Source organism: Phoenix dactylifera, chromosome 15 (assembly GCF_051530095.1).
Source record: "Phoenix dactylifera cultivar Ajwa chromosome 15, Ajwa_hap1_PhDact_Kaust_v1.1, whole genome shotgun sequence".
Classification (NCBI taxonomy): domain Eukaryota; kingdom Viridiplantae; phylum Streptophyta; class Magnoliopsida; order Arecales; family Arecaceae; genus Phoenix; species Phoenix dactylifera.
The window spans coordinates 20,106,163-20,125,679 of record NC_143204.1 but is presented as its reverse complement, the minus strand read 5'-3'; the positions used below and the strand labels follow the sequence as shown (position 1 = coordinate 20,125,679).

The 19,517-nt window shown below is 38.6% G+C and overlaps 3 protein-coding genes across 3 annotated transcripts; 2 read left to right on the top strand and 1 right to left on the bottom strand.

Moving 5' to 3' along the window:
• Positions 1 to 532: 532 nt before the first annotated feature.
• On the top strand, positions 533 to 3,786 carry LOC103707957 (14-3-3-like protein B). Its single transcript, XM_008792695.5, has 4 exons — positions 533 to 1,147; positions 1,292 to 1,414; positions 3,158 to 3,274; positions 3,377 to 3,786. The coding sequence occupies exons 1-4, from the start codon at positions 647 to 649 to the stop codon at positions 3,428 to 3,430; spliced, it is 795 nt and encodes a 264-aa protein (XP_008790917.1). The 5' UTR covers positions 533 to 646; the 3' UTR covers positions 3,431 to 3,786.
• Positions 3,787 to 8,431: 4,645 nt separating this feature from the next.
• Positions 8,432 to 10,898, top strand: LOC103707959 (uncharacterized). The gene is made up of 4 exons (XM_008792697.5): positions 8,432 to 8,657; positions 8,778 to 8,860; positions 8,993 to 9,161; positions 9,260 to 10,898. Exons 2-4 carry the CDS (start codon positions 8,841 to 8,843, stop codon positions 10,709 to 10,711), a joined length of 1,641 nt encoding a protein of 546 aa, XP_008790919.1. The 5' UTR covers positions 8,432 to 8,657; positions 8,778 to 8,840; the 3' UTR covers positions 10,712 to 10,898.
• Positions 10,342 to 16,344, bottom strand: LOC103707958 (putative pentatricopeptide repeat-containing protein At3g23330). Its single transcript, XM_008792696.6, has 3 exons — positions 15,457 to 16,344; positions 13,545 to 14,411; positions 10,342 to 10,637 (listed from the first exon to the last, which is right to left on the bottom strand). Exons 1-3 carry the CDS (start codon positions 16,235 to 16,237, stop codon positions 10,612 to 10,614), a joined length of 1,674 nt encoding a protein of 557 aa, XP_008790918.1. The 5' UTR covers positions 16,238 to 16,344; the 3' UTR covers positions 10,342 to 10,611.
• Between the last annotated feature and the right edge of the window lie 3,173 nt (positions 16,345 to 19,517).

The window sequence follows — 19,517 nt, the reverse complement described above, 5'->3', positions numbered from 1 at the left end:
GAAACCTTTAATAATTTTTCATAGATTTATTTTTTAGCTCGCTTGAACTCTCGCTTAATATTAGGCCACGTAAGATTATACTATTTCTTACTTCGAATATTTGAAGTTTGGCGAGAAGATACGTCTTTTCTGATGTAAAGCGCATCTACATGGAGACGAATGATGTTGCGAACTAAATGGCTTTCTTTGCGATGGATCACTTTAATGGTGTTCTTTAGACCAGCACAGTTGCTAAGGGTCTTTCGAAATTTGTTGTTGTCTATTTTTTTTGAGTGTATCAGTACTAGATCGGTATTTTGGAAAAAAAAATACCCATATATCTAAGTAGAACCATTTGAATTAACATATCCGTGCGTTCGCATACTTCTTCTGTACGCCAATTTGGGATTATCTCCCTCTGTTGGGATAACGACTCGCCGCCGCTCATATTTATATTAATTAAAAATAAGAATCAGAATAAGAATTATTAATTTAATTAAACCAAAAATCGCCCTTAATTAATTCTTAATAATTAAAGCCACCTCCTTGGCTGCTTTCCCTCTATTCTCTCGCTCTCTTTCTGCCATTTTTTTCTTCGCTCCTTCATCCATTTCTACGCCAATTCTTCTCTCTCTTGGCATCGAGCTCCGGCGGTGGTGCGACGGCGATGGCGGCGGTGGAGGTGGCGGCAGCGGCGACGAGGGAGGAGAACGTGTACATGGCGAAACTGGCGGAGCAGGCGGAGCGATACGAGGAGATGGTGGAGTTCATGGAGAAGGTCACGGCGGCGACGGCGGATGGGGAGGAGCTCACGGTGGAGGAGCGCAACCTCCTCTCGGTCGCGTACAAGAACGTCATCGGCGCCCGCCGGGCCTCGTGGCGGATCGTATCGTCCATCGAGCAGAAGGAGGAGAGCCGCGGCAACCAGGACCACGTCGCCGCCATCCACGATTATCGGGCCCGGATCGAGGCCGAGCTCACCAAAATATGCGACGGGATCCTTAAGCTTTTGGATTCTCGCCTCGTCCCCTCCGCAGCCGTCGCCGACTCCAAAGTCTTCTACCTCAAGATGAAGGGCGACTACTACCGCTACCTCGCCGAGTTCAAGACCGGATCCGAGCGCAAGGACGCCGCCGAGAACACCCTCAACGCCTACAAGGCCGCTCAGGTCCTCATCCCATTTCTATCCGATCAGATCTGATGTTGCTAGGGTTAGGGTTTCAGAACAGATCGAAAAATTTTGGTTCTTTTAGGAATTGATGGTGGATTTGATTAGGGTTTGGGATGTTGATCTGGATGTTGGATATGGCAGGATATAGCGTCGGCGGAACTGGCACCGACGCATCCGATCCGGCTGGGGCTGGCGCTCAACTTCTCGGTCTTCTACTACGAGATCTTGAATTCGCCTGACAGGGCTTGCACTCTCGCCAAGCAGGTAAGCAGATAGCTCCTGGTGTTTAGCTTTCGATTCGTAGAAATGAATTATATCTTAGGGTTCTTTTTTCGCCTTGTGCTTTGATTAGTTGTTCGGTTGATCGGAATTGGGAGCGTTTTCGTTCTTGGGTTTAGACTCCATTCGATTCTAAACTTCTAAGCTGTTTTGCATAGCTCCATGACTACAACTTATTTATATATATGATATTGATTCAATTATAAATTTTTCAATTTAGCTAAAGGATATAGCATCAATTAGTGGGGAATCATTATTAATGAATGCTTAGGAGATAATATAGAAAATTGATATGAGGCCCAAACTATTACCATAAAAAACCTCTGCATGATTGGAATGCACTAGGGAATTGATGCAATTTGCAGTGGTGTTGTACTATAAAGAATTGACCCCCTAGTCCCACATGGCGTGTCAGCAGTGCTGTTTGTTTTCTCTCTTTTTTAGGGGGTTGATAGAGTTGGCCATTTAAAATTCATTACTCGATATAATACTTGGGTGGGGATATCTAGTAGGACGTCATGTAAAGGCTATGTTTATTTCAGTTTTGTCGCTTTACAAAATTTCATGGAAATTTAGCTTGAGTTACTTATTTCTAAAATGTGCCACCAGCCATTCCATGATTATTTAACTGTCTAGAAGTCATTCTGAAATTTTTATCTCTCAAGGTTGTTTGAGTGGGCCAATGTGGCACATAGATAGGTTGCCCAAACCACTAGATTTTTACCACAAGATCAGCTGATGGAGATACTCATCATCTCCAACCTCATCCTTTTCGGAGATGTTGTCACGATATCCTAATTTTTGCTCATCTGTAGTCTTTCGAAATCTATCATGTTTCTTCCCTCTTTTGATGCTTTTCGATATCTTAGCTAAAAGTGTAGGAACCAGTTACTTTTGTGCTCTATGTGCATGCCATTCCCGGATGCCCAGACACCCCTTGAAGATATATGTAAGTGTGCTGTAGTGTACACAGTCTTGTTACATTTCCTAAAGGTTGCTGTTTTCTCAGTTTCAACTATTACAAAATATGAAGCTTCCAGTTGAGTCCTGTTCTGTGTTTTCTGTTAGAAGACAGTACAATGTTGTTTGATCTATCTAATTGTCTGTTTCTATTGAATTACAATATGGAGGATCACTCCATTAATTTAGGTCGCTGACCCACCAAAGGTCTCAACTGTTGGGATGCCTCTTGTGCAACAATTTCTATATGATGGTTTATCACCGATTTCATTTTGTTTTAAAGGATGTACATTCTATACAATTTTATTTAATTTGATGTGCTTTTTGGATGGTAAATGGCTAAGTTAAATGTGATCTTCTTGGCTGTGATTGTATCCTTCGCCTGTCATTATACTTCTGCAGATTTGATTTTGTCCAAAAATTTGACAGATGAGCTGCTGTTATGTGATTGAGGTGTTATGTAGCATTTCTGCTTTATTTTTGGCCCATGTAACTGTTCTGAGTTCCAAATGACCTTGTGAGGCTATGGCCTCTTATCCGGTTTTGCTCTTTTAATTCTACATTCTAAGGGTCTTCCTTTTTACTGTTATTTGTTATTAGGCTCAGATAGAAAGGACCTTCCCATTGTTAGGGTTTCTGTCATTTCTTCTACTTCATCTAACTCTTGCTCCAAGAAACCTAAACATTCAGAGGGATGATTACAGTGTATACTGATTGCTTTTTTATATATGAAAATTATTGAGCTCAGTTTCTCATTTCTGTTTTCAGGCTTTTGATGAAGCAATTGCTGAGCTGGATACTCTTGGAGAGGAATCGTACAAGGATAGCACTCTAATCATGCAGCTTCTCCGTGACAACCTGACCTTGTGGACTTCTGATATGCAGGTGTTTCACATGTGCTGATAGACATTCTCAAATTTCTACCTGCCATATCTTAATCTGTCTTGTGAGGAATCAAGATTAATGTTATTTGTGTATCATCTACAGGATGATGGGGCAGACGATATCAAAGAAACAACCAAAAATGATGATGAGCAGTAGCTGAGAAAAATAATTCTAGTTCTCGGCTGCCCTTGGTGATTTTTAGGTGTTTCAGCTTGCCGATTGTCTATCATTTTCAGTACCAAGTCTGTTTTTTTTCTGGCTTGTGATCTAGAAAATCCTTTATTTTGTGTGCCTCTTCTTGTTGGCATCTTTTCTCCTTTTCTTTTTTCTTCTTTATTTTCTTCTTCCAATTAGAAGGTCTGCTGCAGTTATGTTTTAATGCTAAAATTATGCTATTGAGTGTTTGACGTTAAAAGTTCCTGTCTTGTAGGGGATCAAATGGTTGTATTTCTTACAAAATGGGGAGCCTTATCTTAGATGCTTGCAAATTCTACAGTTTTCAGCTTTTGCTATATTATTGTGTTACTGTTACTGAGGTGAATGCTCTTCATGAAATGTCAACGGATAGGATGATAATTGCCCAAAAGATTTGTTGTCTTCCCATTTGTGTGTTTGAAATGTTAATGAGATGGGGTCCTTCGGTTATGTCTAAGAAAGCTCCATTAGTATGCTTACTCTGAATACAGATTCATGTGTCATCTTATCAATATAGTGTTCATGAACTAGCATGTTGCTGATCAATATATGGTATGCATGAACAAGCAAGGTAAAGAGAGCTGGATGCATTGAATCAGCTACTGTGTTTTGTCCATGTTTCGTAGACATGATTCAAGTTACACATCTTGATTAAATGTAAACAATTTGAATTCATGACATGGATATGATTATATTAAGTAGCAAATCCTAGTGGCTAGAAAATATGAGGCATTTCTCAGAGCACAGTAGTTCTATTCTCACATTTTCATGTCTATTCTCACTCATGTTTATTGCGACTAGGCTTTTTGTCTGAGGAAGGCCAACCAGCAAATTTGGCAGTCTTGGCAAAGGGCAGTCGGCTAGAAAAATCGTCTGCTTTGAGCAGTGTATTCTAATCTGGAAGAGCCTGACTAATCTTCTCAAGAGAACATAGAAAATATAAAGCTTATTGGAAAAAAAATTATCCAATTTTCAGAAATCAATGAAATCTATATAGATATGTGAACTCATTTAGAGATTTTAGTGAATCATTTTGGTAATAACTTTTTTTTTCTTTTCCACTAATATCTGACCTACATTTATTCTTGTTTGGACCAAACATGAATTTATTTATTTTTTTGGTAGTTAAGTATGTGTCTTTTGATAAGTATGTAACTTTCAAATCTGAACATGGGTCTAGCTATTTTTATTCTACATTCTAATTGTACTAATATGGGGACTTAAAGAAGAATTATGGAATAATAATAAGATGCAGAGTTATATGACTTAGAATGTTGGGTAATAAAGTGGGCTCGGGAATTAAGTCAAGTGCGGGAAAACTAAGCATGTTAAAATAGGTTGTATACAGAGCAAGCATGTTAAAATAGGTTGTATGTAGAGCTAGCTGATCATGTGCCGGGCTTGGCACAGAAAATACTAAATTTTAATAGGCAATAAATATAATTTAGGTCTGAGGCTTGGCTCATCATTAGCTCTAGTTGTGTGGGCATATTTAGAATGATAAATTGAGAAATGAATTTTTGGAGTTGTAGAAGTTGGACAAATGAAGAATATAGTGATGGAGAAAGTTAATGGGCATGTATATGAAAATTTTGATGTACAGGAAAATTCAAAAAAGCTCCAATAAGTAAGGTATTTAGTTTGTGCTAAAGAATATCAAAAAAAGAAAGAAAATATCCAAGATAACATTGCAAAAATTTAATAGAAAGTAAATAAAAGAACTTGAAATATCATAAGAGGTGTTTCTAAATATAAATGCTTGGTTAATGAGGGTTTGTAATACCAATTTCAAATAGTTTGGACAAGGTGAGATGGTTATAAACTTGGTTGCAAAAGTAGTAATTGTTGAAATGAGGTCTCGGTTGCAAAGGACACAGATTGGATATTCATATTTGTATCTATATTTTTGTAATAAATATGAATATAGATATATCATATATGTGTGTGTGTGTATATATATATAAATTGGATGCCAAAATTAGTATTTATATTTATTCTAAACGGATATGTATACAACTCATATATTAGTTATATTTATATATTAAGTATATGCATATTTCTACCAGCCATATATTAATTACATTCATCACTTTTTATCTCAATATGAATATAAATAAGATATTAATCAGACAATTTAATAATAATAATTAACATAAATCGTATAATCATAAAAGAATGAAAACAAAATTTACTGTCTAGATTTCTCCCAAAACAGAAATCCACTGTCAAATTTGCGTGTGAGGCATAGTAACCAGATAATGGTCAAACACTAGTTTTTAAACTTGTATAAAGATTGTTTTGGCCCAAGATCTGAGTCACCAATCCAACTGAATTTTCATTAAAAATATATTAAATATTAAAATTATCTATGTAAATATGTAATATAAAAATATTAAAAATTTTATACATTAGATACTGTTGTTACTTTTTAGTTGCAGGATAAATAAAGGAAATAATGGATTGTCCATTTTTAAAGAACTTGTAAAAAATATATACAAATATAGGAATATGTTGAATTATTGATACTTTTAAATATTTTGAAGAAAAATATTTCAAAAATATTGTAAAGAATAAAATGAAGTTATTCATTTTTATTTTTTAATCAAAGGGAAAAGGATTGATTTTTTGAAAAGATTTAATTATTAAAATTTTGATATAAAATCATGATATATTTCAAATATATATATATAATAATAATCCTATAAGTTTTGGAAAAATATAATAAATCATGATTATGTAACAAAATCAGATGTTGTTACAGTAGTTAAGTGGCTATGGCTGGTAAATAGTTCGAACCCTTGCGTTTTATGCATAGGGACTTTCGATCCCTATCTAGATCAAAATGGATTGAAGGATACAAATGGTTTTTAGATTTTTTTATACTAGATATCCCAAAATTTATAACCATATATCTGGATCCATATATAGATCCATTCAGGCGTAAGAATTCCTATCTGAATCGATCGAAAGTGGATGTCGTTGGACAATAATTATAAGAAATTATATGGTTGGATAATATCCAGCTCGTTTTCAATCCTTCTCTCAACCAAAAAAAGTTAGGGAGTCTAATTGATATAGGTGGTTTTTGGATTTTTTTTTTTTATACCATATATCCCAATTTATAAGTACATATCCGGATCCATATTCAGATCCAATTGTATACAAAGATTTCTATCTAAATTAAATAGGACATGGATATGATAGGATAATATTCGACCTATTTTTAGCTCTACTACCGATCAATGAGAGATTGGGAGTCTAATTTCATTTTTATTTCAAGTTGAATCATCATGCTTGACCTATTTAATTTTTTGTAAATATTTGACATTAGCCTTCATTCATACACTCCAACCTAGATGGCTGGGTTAGGCTAGATTCGAACCAAGTCTCCAATCTGGCTACCATCCCCCATTTCCCCATAGGTTGAAGATTCCATCCAATCATAAATATGGCAGCTTATCTTGCCGTAAAATTTTATTGATAATCCAATAATTGTATTAAGGATTTGAGTTCAAATCTCACTTTTATTAGAGTTTTAGGGATTGTGAGAATTTGAGAAAGGGCTCTACTATTGCTCTGTAATTCATTACCTACATAGTTCTTTAAAAATATATATGATTTACCTTGCAAAATTGCATAAACCTGCGAGATCAGCGGATGGCAATTCATCCCTCTCATGATTCGTGTAAGCACAAATCACAACCCATATTAGTCCTGCAAGATAAATCGCATCCAGTGGGAGGAGGGGGGCCACTCCGAAGCTGATCCACAAACTGATTCAGGAGATCGATTAAAACTAAAAGGTGATAAGATCAAGGCTTATAAAAAAATTTTTAAAACAAAAAGGCCGACAGGAAACAACACTAACGAGATTGCACTCTACGCTTTTTGATTTAAAATTTGCGAATGAGAGGTCGAAGATACATTTGATCTGATGTGGAAAAAGGAAATCTAGGTTCCAGAAACATTTTGATATGTTAAGCTTACGCCTTTAATATTTGCAGTCTCGTTGTGCTACTTTTCTTGCTCTGCCTAAATATGTTGTAAATTACCTGGGATAAAGCTTCATCACCAATCCTCATGGAGGGCCACAGAATTTTTCTGAGACCAGATCAGTGGGATACAGGAGTTGATCGCCCTAATTGCTCTTGATTTTCTTTTTTCTCTTTCGAGGAGTCAATGGATGCAGCTTCGATCCACCGGTTTTATATCTGCTAGAATTCGGCACATCGGGTGCAGTCAAGAGGCATTATCTGAGGACGACAATTTCTTAATAGATCAAACCTGTGCTGCCATAACGGCTTATCAGTATCCAGAGTTTAACTAAGATGGCAACATCATACTGCTGCATGAGTTCTTACACCTAATCCATCCCCAGTTCACTTAAATCATTAAGTTAGAAGAAAAATCTTCCCATAAAGATCCTTTGAAGATAACTATCTACTTAAATATGAAGCAATTCAATCAGAAATCCTCCTTCTCACCACCATCATGATTTCTCTACCATCATTGAAGCCAACCAAGTAGCAACCAAGTCAGGCCGGAGCTTAACTAGGATGGCAACATCATACTGCTACATGAGTTCTTACAGCTAATCCGTCCCTAGTTTACTGAAATCATTAAGTTAGAAAAACAATCTTCCAATAAAGATCCTTTGAAGATAATTATCTACTTAAATATGAAGCAATCCAATCAAAATTCCTCCTTCTCATCACCATCATCATTTCTCTACCATCATTGGAGCCAACAAGTAGCAACCCAGGCCACTGTACCAAACGATACATGTAGAACGATAACACCATGGAGGTTGAATAATGGTTGACGAAATCACCCAATCCTCAACCCTCTGACTTTAAATGTGGCCGCGGCTTAGTGCTTCTAAAATATCGTGTCCGTCAAATGGGTGGGCCCCACCTGATCAACGGTTGACTGAAGAACCCAACCGGTTCCCTCCTTCGGGACGGCTTTTCGAACGCCATTTGCGGACCCTTTCAACTCCTCCTCGTGAATTCGCCAACGACTAGAGATAAAGCAGAGACCGAGAGGGCGGAGCACCAAGAAAACGCCTCTTTTTTTTTTTTTTTAACTTCCATTTTATACTTCCAAGTTCCAAAGCACCCCTCCTTCGCTTGTTAAATATAGAAGACCTCGTGCGATGGATCGATGATCCTGCAAATCCCGATTCCAGGTAACGCACGACGAGATCTCCTTCGATCTCTCTTTCGGCCTATCGGTTCTTTCGCAACGGCTGTTTGGGATTTGTTTACCTGATTTTTTTCGGATTTTTCTTCCTTTTTTTCCTCTCTAGATTGTTGAGTTTCTGGAAAAAAGAGAGCGGTTTAAGAGGTTGCTGTATCTGGCTTCTCCCAAGATGCAAGCTTTGAGGTCCAGGTAAAATACCACCTTTGATCTGGTGTTGATCGAATTACCGTGTTCGAGAACTAGGTTTTATGGTTTTTGATCTTTTACGGATGTTTTATGGCTCGTTGTTATCTGTTCTTGTTTGATTATTGGTTGTTTAAGATCTGGGTCCTCTGGAATGGCGCAAAAGAACCCCCCTTCTAGCCCCAATTCCAAGACTTCTCCATCCAAATCAAGCAAAGGAGGGCCTGCTTCATCGGATTCCTCGGACTCGAAGTCGTCCAAGGTTTTAGATCGAAAGCCCTCGACGAAGGCCGCATCTTTGCCGGAGGTACAGATTTCTATGGATTCTAGCCTGTCCTCCATTTATCGAAACCGATTGGATACTGATCATGCTGGTCTTTTGTGATTTTATTTGATCATATGTAGAAACGAACCGTTAAAGTTTCAGAGACGCCGCAGCAACTGAGTCGGCTACAGGAGGAACTGAAGAAGGAGAAGGAGGAGAAGTCCCGGGCCCTCCAAGAGCTTGCTGAAATGAAGAAGAGGATGCCGTCTCAAATGAATGGAAATGAGGGTCTGGGTAAGAGTAGAGTGGAGATGTTAGAGAAAGAAGTGGAGAAAGCAAAGGATTCGGAAAGGAAGATGCTCGAATCGCTGGTGTCCCAAACGAAGCAGCTTGAACAGACGAAGATATCGCTCGAGGAAGCCAACCTTGAGATAAGGTCCCTTAAAGAGGGCATGAAAAGCTTGGAGGGTTCTGCAGTCTCGGCTAGCCGAAGCGGTAGGCATTTAGGGAGGCATCTGGAGAAAAATGGTCCATCGGATGTCGTTCGTGCTGAAGAGGAAATAAGGAAGCTCAGGAACGAGCTTAAGTTAGCCATGGAAGCAGAAGACAAGAGCAAGAGGGCCATGGATGATTTAGCAATTGCCCTTAAAGAAGTAACTACGGAGGCTAATCAGGTGAAGGAGAGGTTCTCAAAAACCAAGTCTGAGTTGGAGAATGTGAGAGCAGAAGCTGAACGCTCGAAAACTTTGTTGGAGAGTATGGAAGAGAAGTTTCGGCTGGCATCCGAAGAATCTGAAAAGTTGAAGTTGGAATTGGAGGAGTCAACTGCTGCCTGGAATGTGAAAGAGAACGGGTTTATAAGTTGTATGAAGATGTCTGAAGAGGAGATTAGTAAATTGCATCAGGAAAACAGTAAATTAAGTGATTCACAACGGGCTGCAAGAGAAGAAAATTTTAAGTTGAGGGATATACTAAAACAATCCGTTAATGAAGCTACTGTTGTCAAAGAAGCACTAGAGATTGCCAGGAATGAGAATTCCCAGCTTAAGGACCTCTTGTCGGAGAAGGAAAATGCCTTTCAGAGCATAAGGCAAGAATATGAATGCCTTAAGGTTAGCGAAGCTGCAGCCCTAGATAGTGTTAAGGAACTGAAGACTTTGCTTGCTGCAACATCAACTGGGGACTCAAGCAAAACCGTCACTTTGTCTGAGACTGGATCATTAGCACAGCCGAAGGAATCCACCAATGATAGTAAATGCACTACAGGAATTTACAGATTTCCATCTGGTCGATGGAACGGTGAGCGTCCACAACTTCAAAATAGGCATAGGCATTCAATTGGAGAGCCAGCAAAGTTAAAGGGGTCTGTATTTGATATGGCGGGGTCCCCGGAGCAGAAGGATCGGAGGTTTGCATCACTCAGCAATGTCTCTGACAGGAGGGCTGCTTCCTCAATTGTCACGGATGATGATTTTGATTATCTGGATGGGCTTCAATTAGATGGCATGGAGCATCCGCCTGTGAAGCAGAAGAAAAAGGCTATCCTTAGAAGATTTGGAGACATGCTGAGGAGAAAGACCTCCCACAAGTAGAATTTATTTCTCCACAGTATTTTCATAAACTTATCTTCTTTGTATCTTGTCATTCTGAGTTCTTTGTTTTAATTAAGTTTTGAAAATAAGACAAAAGTATAGCCGGCAGTAACTTCTTCATTTTTGCAAGAAACCACAGCTGTAGTATACACGGTTTGAATAGAATCAGTAAAGAGATCTTATTTGATATGCAGTGTGAATTTATTATCTTTGTGACATTGATTGTACATTATCCATAGTTAATAATCATCAGCCTAAATGTTATGCAAGACATATAACCTTAGTTTTTTCTAATTCTCCTAAAGTACTGCTTTGCCTTTCAGTTATCTATATGTGTAATTACTTAAAAAAGCAATCGCTCGTGCTGTCTGGCTTACAAGTTTTCAGGTGCAGTCCAATAGGAGAAGCTGTTTCTGCAGATCTGGATGTCTTTCAGTGGCAGTTGTCCAAAAAAAAAAAAGATTATTACAAGATTTGGATAATATTGGTTAGTTAATATGCGGTCTGAACCTTCACTGTTATACCAACCCTTGATTGTCCTTTGTGATTTGGGTGAATTGTTTCTCAAGAAAGAATAATTTTTACATAGCTTTGTTGTTCTGATAACAAGTTTTACTATTTTAAATTGAAAACAAGGTTTTTACTGTTTGACAACAAAACCCATGATTTCAAGGTTGTGAGATAAATCACATCCAGTTGGAGAAGCACAACATCATGATATTTATGTATCAATATGAACCTCAAAAAGATTCAGGGGGCTTGGAAGCTTGCGATATGTACAAGCACATGCCAAATTGAAGCCTGATACAAAGTTCAAAAGGAAAGAGATGGAAAATTAATAAGCAAGCAAATAAGTTATTTTGCTTTCTTATCTTCGAGGTTAAATCGCAGTGAAGCTGTGAATGAACTGGACTTTGTAAAGAGTCTCCTCACAGAGGTGTACCTTGAAAGTGTAAAGACTAGATAACTTTACATACTCCTAATGATAACTTTACATACTCCTGATTGGATTTCTTCCTGATCTAACATGCAACAGCAACTGAAGTAGAAGCAAGAAAGATTTACCTGTCTTATTGCAAACACAGTCACTGAGTAAACCTGAAATTTATGGATATTCCTTATATTTTAAGCTAGCAGTATGTTTATGATGATACATGAAATATATTTCAGCAATCAGTTTAGTATTAATGAGACCTCTCTGGTGCAAGTCCAGGCTGAAGTTCTACTATTACATTGGTTTCCCGCCTCTGCTAAATCGATGTGCAGCCCAGAATTCTAGCAGCATTTTACTTGTTTAGTTTTCAAGATTGTTGACACTCACTTTTATTTATAGAAATCAGTTTCGGATCAGCTAAAACAACTGTAATTGTGATCAATAAGCACAGTTCACAGGAGTATTTAAGTCCTTGGATGTAATTGTAACCTGTAATTGTAACAGATCGTCAATTAGAAAGAGAAGAGAGAGTTGGTCTGGATGAGGTATTCTATATTGTTGTCAACGACACAAAGTCTAGATCTGATACTGAGCTGTAAAAACAGAATCAAAGAAAGGGAGAATTTAACTATACTACAATTTCCCCCACTCTGGAATCATGAACATCATGGTACGGTTGCAACAAATATTATGGATAAGTAATTAACTGAGGTTATAATCCTAATATATTGCCAAGATTTCAACATTTATATGGTTTGTGAAACTACATATGAATTTCTGCTTCACATGCTTATGGTAGACTTTTCAGTTTACAGTGCTACTGGAAAGAATATTCTCTTGGATATATTCTTGTTATTTGTGTGTCACTTTTTCTCTAGTATATAATAGTGTCAACTTAACTGACAAGCTTTATCCCATCTATTTGGTGCTGACTGCAGGTCTCGTTCTTCATTATTTGTCTCTCAAGGTTCAGTATGTTCAAACTTAAATATATCATGAAACATCTCATAGTTTCCTATTTCTTTGAAATCTGGCTTCCCATCAGAATTTAGTCATCCACTTTTCTTCTCAAGCTCCAAACCAGAACCAGCAGTCTCCAATATAATAATCTTTACTTGGAGAAAGAATCCATGAGAATAATGCTAAGCCGAAGGTGCTTCTGCTTTCCTTGATGTTTATTTTGAGGGCATGTTTTTTTCCTTTTTCTTGCATCGAGTTCAGCAACCAAACTTACTAATTTCTGTGAGTCTCTGTTTCTGCTGAACTCAAGCCTGTGACCATCTTACAGGACTATCATCCAATTTGTTGATCTTTCCTATAACAACTGCTCTTTAGGCTTAAAAAGCAACTTCAACAAGTTTACCATTCAATCGATGGCACCATCCTTAGAACCGCCCAGTTGATGTTCCAAAATTGAAAACTAAGTAGCTCTTGGCTTCGTCTCTTAAGCTTTAAAGTTCTTTCATGGTATAAAGCCAATAATCGATGTTCAATGACCTTGTCTGAAGTTTTAAAGAGCTATTCTTTCTTTCTAGACTAGTCCTCAAATTTTGGTGGCTAGATGTCTGTCCAAACAGGAAAACAAAGCCCTCATTTCAGTCAGAACAATAAGAAAGATATAAAACACCTTTTTCCCTGAAGAAATATTTTACTTTATTGGCTACACTGTCAGATCACAAAAATATGAAAATATCACTTAACATCATTCTGCGACCACTGTATGGAATTTAACTTATAGTACTATAAGGTAACTCTTGGGAGCAAAGATGCGTCAGATGATGCCTATACTTGAGGAAAAGCTAATATCCTTATAAATGAATCAACTCTAATATACGTCAGCTTCATCATCGAGAAATTTCATGTGCAAGCAAATCCTTCCAAGCTCAGCAAGAATCTTACCAATATCTGGATGTGATGCATCACCCACCAAAAACACATGCACTTTGTCACCAATCTCAGTCCAACTGTACCCTGGTTGTTTTTTGACTCCTTGTTCCTTCATCAAAATCCTCACCCTAGTAACTTCCTTCCACATGCCAGCTGCTGCATACATGTTTGATAACATCACATAGGCCCCTGAGTTTTGGGAATCCAACTGGACAAGCTTCTTAGCAGCCAATTCCCCTAACTTTATACTTGAATACATTTGGCATGCCCCAAGCAAAGCACCCCAAACAGTACTCTCTGCTTCAAATGGCATCTCTCTGATGAAATCACAAGCTTTCTTCAATTGTCCTCCTCGACTTAGTATATCCACAAGGCAAGCATAATGTTCAGCCCTTGGAGATACACCATATCTGGAAACCATTAAATTGAACCAAGTTATACTCTCGTCCACCTTACCTACATGCCCACACACAGATAAGAGACTGAGGAATGAAATGCCATTTGGTGTAAATCCATTTGCTTCCATGTCACAGAATAAAGAAACAACTTTCTGGTAATGCCCATGCTGTGCATATGCTGCAATCATGGTGTTCCAGGAGACCAGGTCTCGGTTTTGGAACTTTTGAAAGACTAACTCTGATTCCACAATGCTACCGCATTTACTATACATGGTTATCAAAGCATTACTCAGTGATATGTTAGATTCCAGCTTGGTTTTGATGGCAACTGCATGAATTTGCCTTCCTCGTTGTAGCAATGCAAGAGCAGAACATGCTGTTAGTATGGCAATAAGGGTTGCATGATCTGGTTTCATGCCCAATTCCAGCATTGTGATGTGAAGCTTCAGTGCTTCCTCACTATTCCCATTATGCACATATCCTGCAGAATATTAAAACAGAAAAAAAAAGGAAATCAATCTAAATGAGCTATAGTGTCAAATGAATAAGACAAAATGCTTGATTTATTGAGTCATGACAGCGTAAGGGAAATTCTGCTATAAAGCGTATGCTGCATGCTTTGATCTATTGTTTACTACTGCAGATGACTAATTTATGCATCCTCTGGAGACAAAATGGAAAAAATATAAGATCGCAACATGTAGTATACTTGGAATTTTGGGTAATAAAGGCAATTAATCTCGCATATCAGCTTGGTAGAGAAGACAATGTCGATGCAAGCAAGTAGTGCGCTAGGAATTGGAGTTCAAAACATGGGTTCTAGAGGAAGCATGAAAGTTAAAGTGAGGACAAAAGTTCTGGAGAATCAAATAAGATGATGGTGCACATGCACAACCAAAATTGAGGAAACTACTATTTGGAGAGAGGTTCAGTTCATGCGGAAGGTAAGAGCTAGCATAATGCGAACAAAGTTTTTATGGAAAAAATTCCAAAAAAAGCACAACAAATGTAGTAGCACAATATCCGCATAAATGTGAAGAATAACTTACAAAGCCAGCTCAAAGTACTTATGATAATGCTCGCTAGTTGAATTTCTGATATTTCAGTCATAACCATTTCTCAATTCCACTGAAATTGACACATCTGACAGCTTGTTCATCTCAGAATTGCTAGTACCTAAATGACAGTCTTTAACCCACCTAGAATTCGAAAGGGCTACATTTGATTTTCTTAAAAAGACTAATGACCAAAGAAAAACAAATACATGATAAAATGCCATCTCTTGAAATAAGATTGGTGCTAGATCTGTATAGGATAATCAGTTTCAAAATTTCAATGATTATGTTGGCAGTTAAAAATATAGTGTTCTGAGCCTTATGAGAATGATTAAATCAAGCAAAATGTCAGGCTGACAGTGGTTAAATCTTTTTTCAGCCAATATTTCTAATTTATATTTGTTATTTCTCTTCAGTCTACCCTATAACACTATTGTCAGAAGATCAAATAAAAAATCTTCTATAGTGTACCAGCTATCATGGCATTCCACGAAATGAGATCCTTATGCTGAATCCCATCAAAAATACTCCTCGCCTTCTCCACATTCCCCTCCTTACAGTACCCTGTGATCATCGCTGTGAAGGCAACCACATTCTTCTCAGGCATCAGGTCAAACAGACTCCTCGCCTCCTCAAACATTCCATTCTCCACATACCCACTTATCATCGCAGCCCAGGAAACTACATTCCTCTTCGGCATCTTATCAAACAGATCACGAGCTTGTTCGATCTCCCCATTCCGAGCAAACCCGTCAAGCATTGCGGTATAAGATATCACATTCTTCACGGGCATCTCCTGAAACAACCTCTCAGCTTCCTCGAACCGATCATACCTCACGAACCCAGAGATCATCGCATTCCAGGAAGCTACGTTCCTCTCAGGCATCTTCACGAAGTAGCCGAAAGCCTCATCGGGCTTCCCATTCTCGAGGCAGCCGGCAATCATAGAATTCCAGGAGACGATGTTCCTCTCCAGCATCGAATCGAAGATCCGCTTCGACTCCTCCATGTCGTGGTTCTGCCAATATGCAGTGAGGATTGCGTTCCATGAGACAACATCTCGGCTGGGCATTTGGTCGAAGAGTTGGCGGGCATCTACAAGCCTGCCGGCACGGCCCAGCTCTCCGATCCGGAGGTTGTGGTTGAACACCTCCCGGGGGGAGAGCGAGTGGACGCGGAGTGGGCGAAACAGGGGAGGAGGTAAAGGCTTGAGAGAGTGGAGGAGAGTCTGGATTTTAGAGAAGGTTGGCATCAGTAGAATGGCATGAGTTTTAGCTCCGTGACTCGTTACTTCGATTCGGTTGACTCGAGGGGTTTGAAAAAAAATTGGGGAACTTGCTCAGCGGTCCATTTATTGACCGAACTTTAACATTAAATCCCTGTTGACCGGTTGTTAACAACCGGTCCATATATATTTTAACATTGCTTTATGGGACAAAAATGCCCCCGCCTCTCCCATTCCCACCGAAGAAGGAGAAGAAAAAGGCAGCCGCCGGCCACGGCCCACCCCCTCCCGCGCCTGCCGCCGCGCCCGCCGCCCGCCCCCTCCCGCACCCGCTGCCCCCTTCCGCGCCGCCGGAAATACCTCCGCCCCCACGGTGGGGACGTGCCAAAGAAGAGGAGCCGCTGCCCCCCCCCGGTGGCCCCATCCTGCGGCCGCCACCGTCCGACCCCCTTCCGTAGCTGCCGGCCTCGCGAGAGGAGAAGGAAGAAGAAAGAAGGAGAAGGGAAGAAGAGAAGAAAAAAAAAGAGAAAAAGAAAAGAAAAAAAAGAAAATGAAAGAAAAAGAAGAAAATAAAATAAAATAAAAATAAAAACAAAGTTAACTGTGTTCCTAGACAAGTTAACTATGTTCACAGACAACTTAACTGTGTTCACAGACCTGGAGTCGACCCCTTAACAGCACGAGTCGACCCCTGCTCACCTAGAGTCGACTCTCAGGCTTTCCTAGACAAGTTAACTGTGTTCACAAACAAGTTAACTGTGTTCCTAGATAACTTAACTATGTACTGTGTTCCTAGACAAGTTAACTGTGTTCCCAAACAACTGAACTGTGTTCCTAGACAACTGTGTTTCTAGACAAGTTAACTGTGTTCCTAGACAAGTTAACTTTGTTCCCAAACAACTTAGCTATGTTCCTAGACAAGTTAACTGTGTTCACAGACAACTTAACTGTGTTCCTAGACAACTGTGTTCCTAGACAAATTAACTGTGTTCCTAGACAAGTTAACTGTGTTCCTAGACAAGTTAACTGTGCTCCCAAATAACTTAACTGTGTTCCAAGACAACTGTGTTTCTAGACAAGTTAACTGTGTTCCTAGACAAGTTAACTGTGTTCCCAAACAATTTAACTGTGTTCCTAAACAACTGTGTTCCTAGACAAGTTAACTGTGTTCCTAGACAACTTAACTGTGTTCCCATACAACTTAACTGTGTTCCTAGACAACTTAACTGTGTTCCCAGACAAGTTAACTGTGTTCCCAAACAACTTAACTGTGTTCCTAGACAAATTAACTGTGTTCCTAGACAAGTTAACTGTGTTCCCAAACAACTTAACTGTATTCTTAGATAACTGTGTTCCTAAACAACTTAACTGTGTTCACAGACAACTTAACTGTGTTCCTAGACAACTGTGTTCCTAGACAAGTTAACTGTGTTCCTAAACAAGTTAACTGTGTTCCCAAACAATTTAACTGTGTTCCTAAACAACTGTGTTCCTAGACAAGTTAACTGTGTTCCTAGACCACTTAACTGTGTTCCCAGACAAGTTAACTGTGTTCCTAGACAACTTAACTGTGTTCTCAGACAAGTTAACTGTGTTCCCAAACAACTTAACTGTGTTCCTAGACAAATTAACTGTGTTCCTAAACAAGTTAACTGTGTTCCCAAACAATTTAACTGTGTTCCTAAACAACTGTGTTCCTAGACAAGTTAACTGTGTTCCTAGACAACTTAATTGTGTTCTCAGACAAGTTAACTGTATTCCTAGACAACTTAACTGTGTTTCCAGACAAGTTAACTGTGTTCCTAGACAAGTTAACTGTGTTCCCAAACAACTTAACTGTATTCTTAGATAACTGTGTTTCTAAACAACTTAACTGTGTTCACAGACAACTTAACTGTGTTCCTAGACAACTGTGTTCCTAGACAAGTTAACTGTGTTCCTAGACAAGTTAACTGTGTTCCCAAACAATTTAACTGTATTCCTAAACAACTGTGTTCCTAGACAAGTTAACTGTGTTCCCAGACAACTTAACTGTGTTTCCAGACAAGTTAACTGTGTTCCTAGACAACTTAACTGTGTTCCCAGACAAGTTAACTGTGTTCCCAAACAACTTAACTGTGTTCCTAGACAAATTAACTGTGTTCCTAGACCAGTTAACAGTGTTCCCAAACAACTTAACTATATTCTTAGATAACTGTGTTCCTAAACAACTTAACTGTGTTCACAGACAACTTAACTGTGTTCCTAGACAACTGTGTTCCTAGACAAGTTAACTGTGTTCGTAGACAAGTTAACTGTGTTCCCAAACAATTTAACTGTGTTCCTAAACAACTGTGTTCCTAGACAAGTTAACTGTGTTCCGAGACAAGTTAACTGTGTTCCCAAACAATTTAACTGTGTTCCTAAACAACTGTATTCCTAGACAAGTTAACTGTGTTCCTAGACAACTTAACTGTATTCCCAGACAAGTTAACTGTGTTCCTAGACAAGTTAACTGTGTTCCTAGACAACTTAACTGTGTTCTCAGACAAGTTAACTGTGTTCCTAGACAACTTAACCGTGTTCCCAGACAAGTTAACTGTGTTCCCAAACAACTTAACTGTATTCTTAGATAACTGTGTTCCTAAACAACTTAACTGTGTTCACAGACAACTTAACTGTGTTCCTAGACAACTGTGTTCCTAGACAAGTTAACTGTGTTCGTAGACAAGTTAACTGTGTTCCCAAACAATTTAACTGTGTTCCTAAACAACTGTGTTCCTAGACAAGTTAACTGTGTTCCCAGACAACTTAACTGTGTTTCCAGACAAGTTAACTGTGTTCCTAGACAACTTAACTGTGTTCCCAGACAAGTTAACTGTGTTCCCAAACAACTTAACTGTGTTCCTAGACAAATTAACTGTGTTCCTAGACCAGTTAACAGTGTTCCCAAACAACTTAACTATATTCTTAGATAACTGTGTTCCTAAACAACTTAACTGTGTTCACAGACAACTTCACTGTGTTCCTAGACAACTGTGTTCCTAGACAAGTTAATTGTGTTCCTAGACAAGTTAACTGTGTTCCCAAACAATTTAACTGTGTTCCTAAACAACTGTGTTCCTAGACAAGTTAACTGTGTTCCTAGACAAGTTAACTGTGTTCCCAAACAATTTAACTGTGTTCCTAAACAACTGTGTTCCTAGACAAGTTAACTGTGTTCCTAGACAACTTAACTGTATTCCCAGACAAGTTAACTGTGTTCTTAGACAAGTTAACTGTGTTCCTAGACAACTTAACTGTGTTCTCAGACAAGTTAACTGTGTTC

What these genes read in the sequence shown, in the direction of transcription:
- LOC103707958 (XM_008792696.6), bottom strand. Translation starts at nt 16,237, where the DNA reads ATGCCAACCTTCTCTAAAATCCAGACTCTCCTCCACTCTCTCAAGCCT. An exon ending in GTGGAATGCCATGATAGCTG is followed by an intron (nt 14,412 to 15,456) that starts GTACACTATAGA and finishes AATATTCTGCAG; the next exon opens with GATATGTGCATAATGGGAAT. An exon ending in TGCATCACATCCAGATATTG is followed by an intron (nt 10,638 to 13,544) that starts GTAAGATTCTTG and finishes TCTGCTTCACAG; the next exon opens with GCGGATGCTCCATGCCATCT.
- LOC103707959 (XM_008792697.5), top strand. Translation starts at nt 8,841, where the DNA reads ATGCAAGCTTTGAGGTCCAG. An exon ending in ATGCAAGCTTTGAGGTCCAG is followed by an intron (nt 8,861 to 8,992) that starts GTAAAATACCAC and finishes TGGTTGTTTAAG; the next exon opens with ATCTGGGTCCTCTGGAATGG. An exon ending in AGGCCGCATCTTTGCCGGAG is followed by an intron (nt 9,162 to 9,259) that starts GTACAGATTTCT and finishes GATCATATGTAG; the next exon opens with AAACGAACCGTTAAAGTTTC.
- LOC103707957 (XM_008792695.5), top strand. Translation starts at nt 647, where the DNA reads ATGGCGGCGGTGGAGGTGGCGGCAGCGGCGACGAGGGAGGAGAACGTG. An exon ending in ACGCCTACAAGGCCGCTCAG is followed by an intron (nt 1,148 to 1,291) that starts GTCCTCATCCCA and finishes TGGATATGGCAG; the next exon opens with GATATAGCGTCGGCGGAACT. An exon ending in TGTGGACTTCTGATATGCAG is followed by an intron (nt 3,275 to 3,376) that starts GTGTTTCACATG and finishes TATCATCTACAG; the next exon opens with GATGATGGGGCAGACGATAT.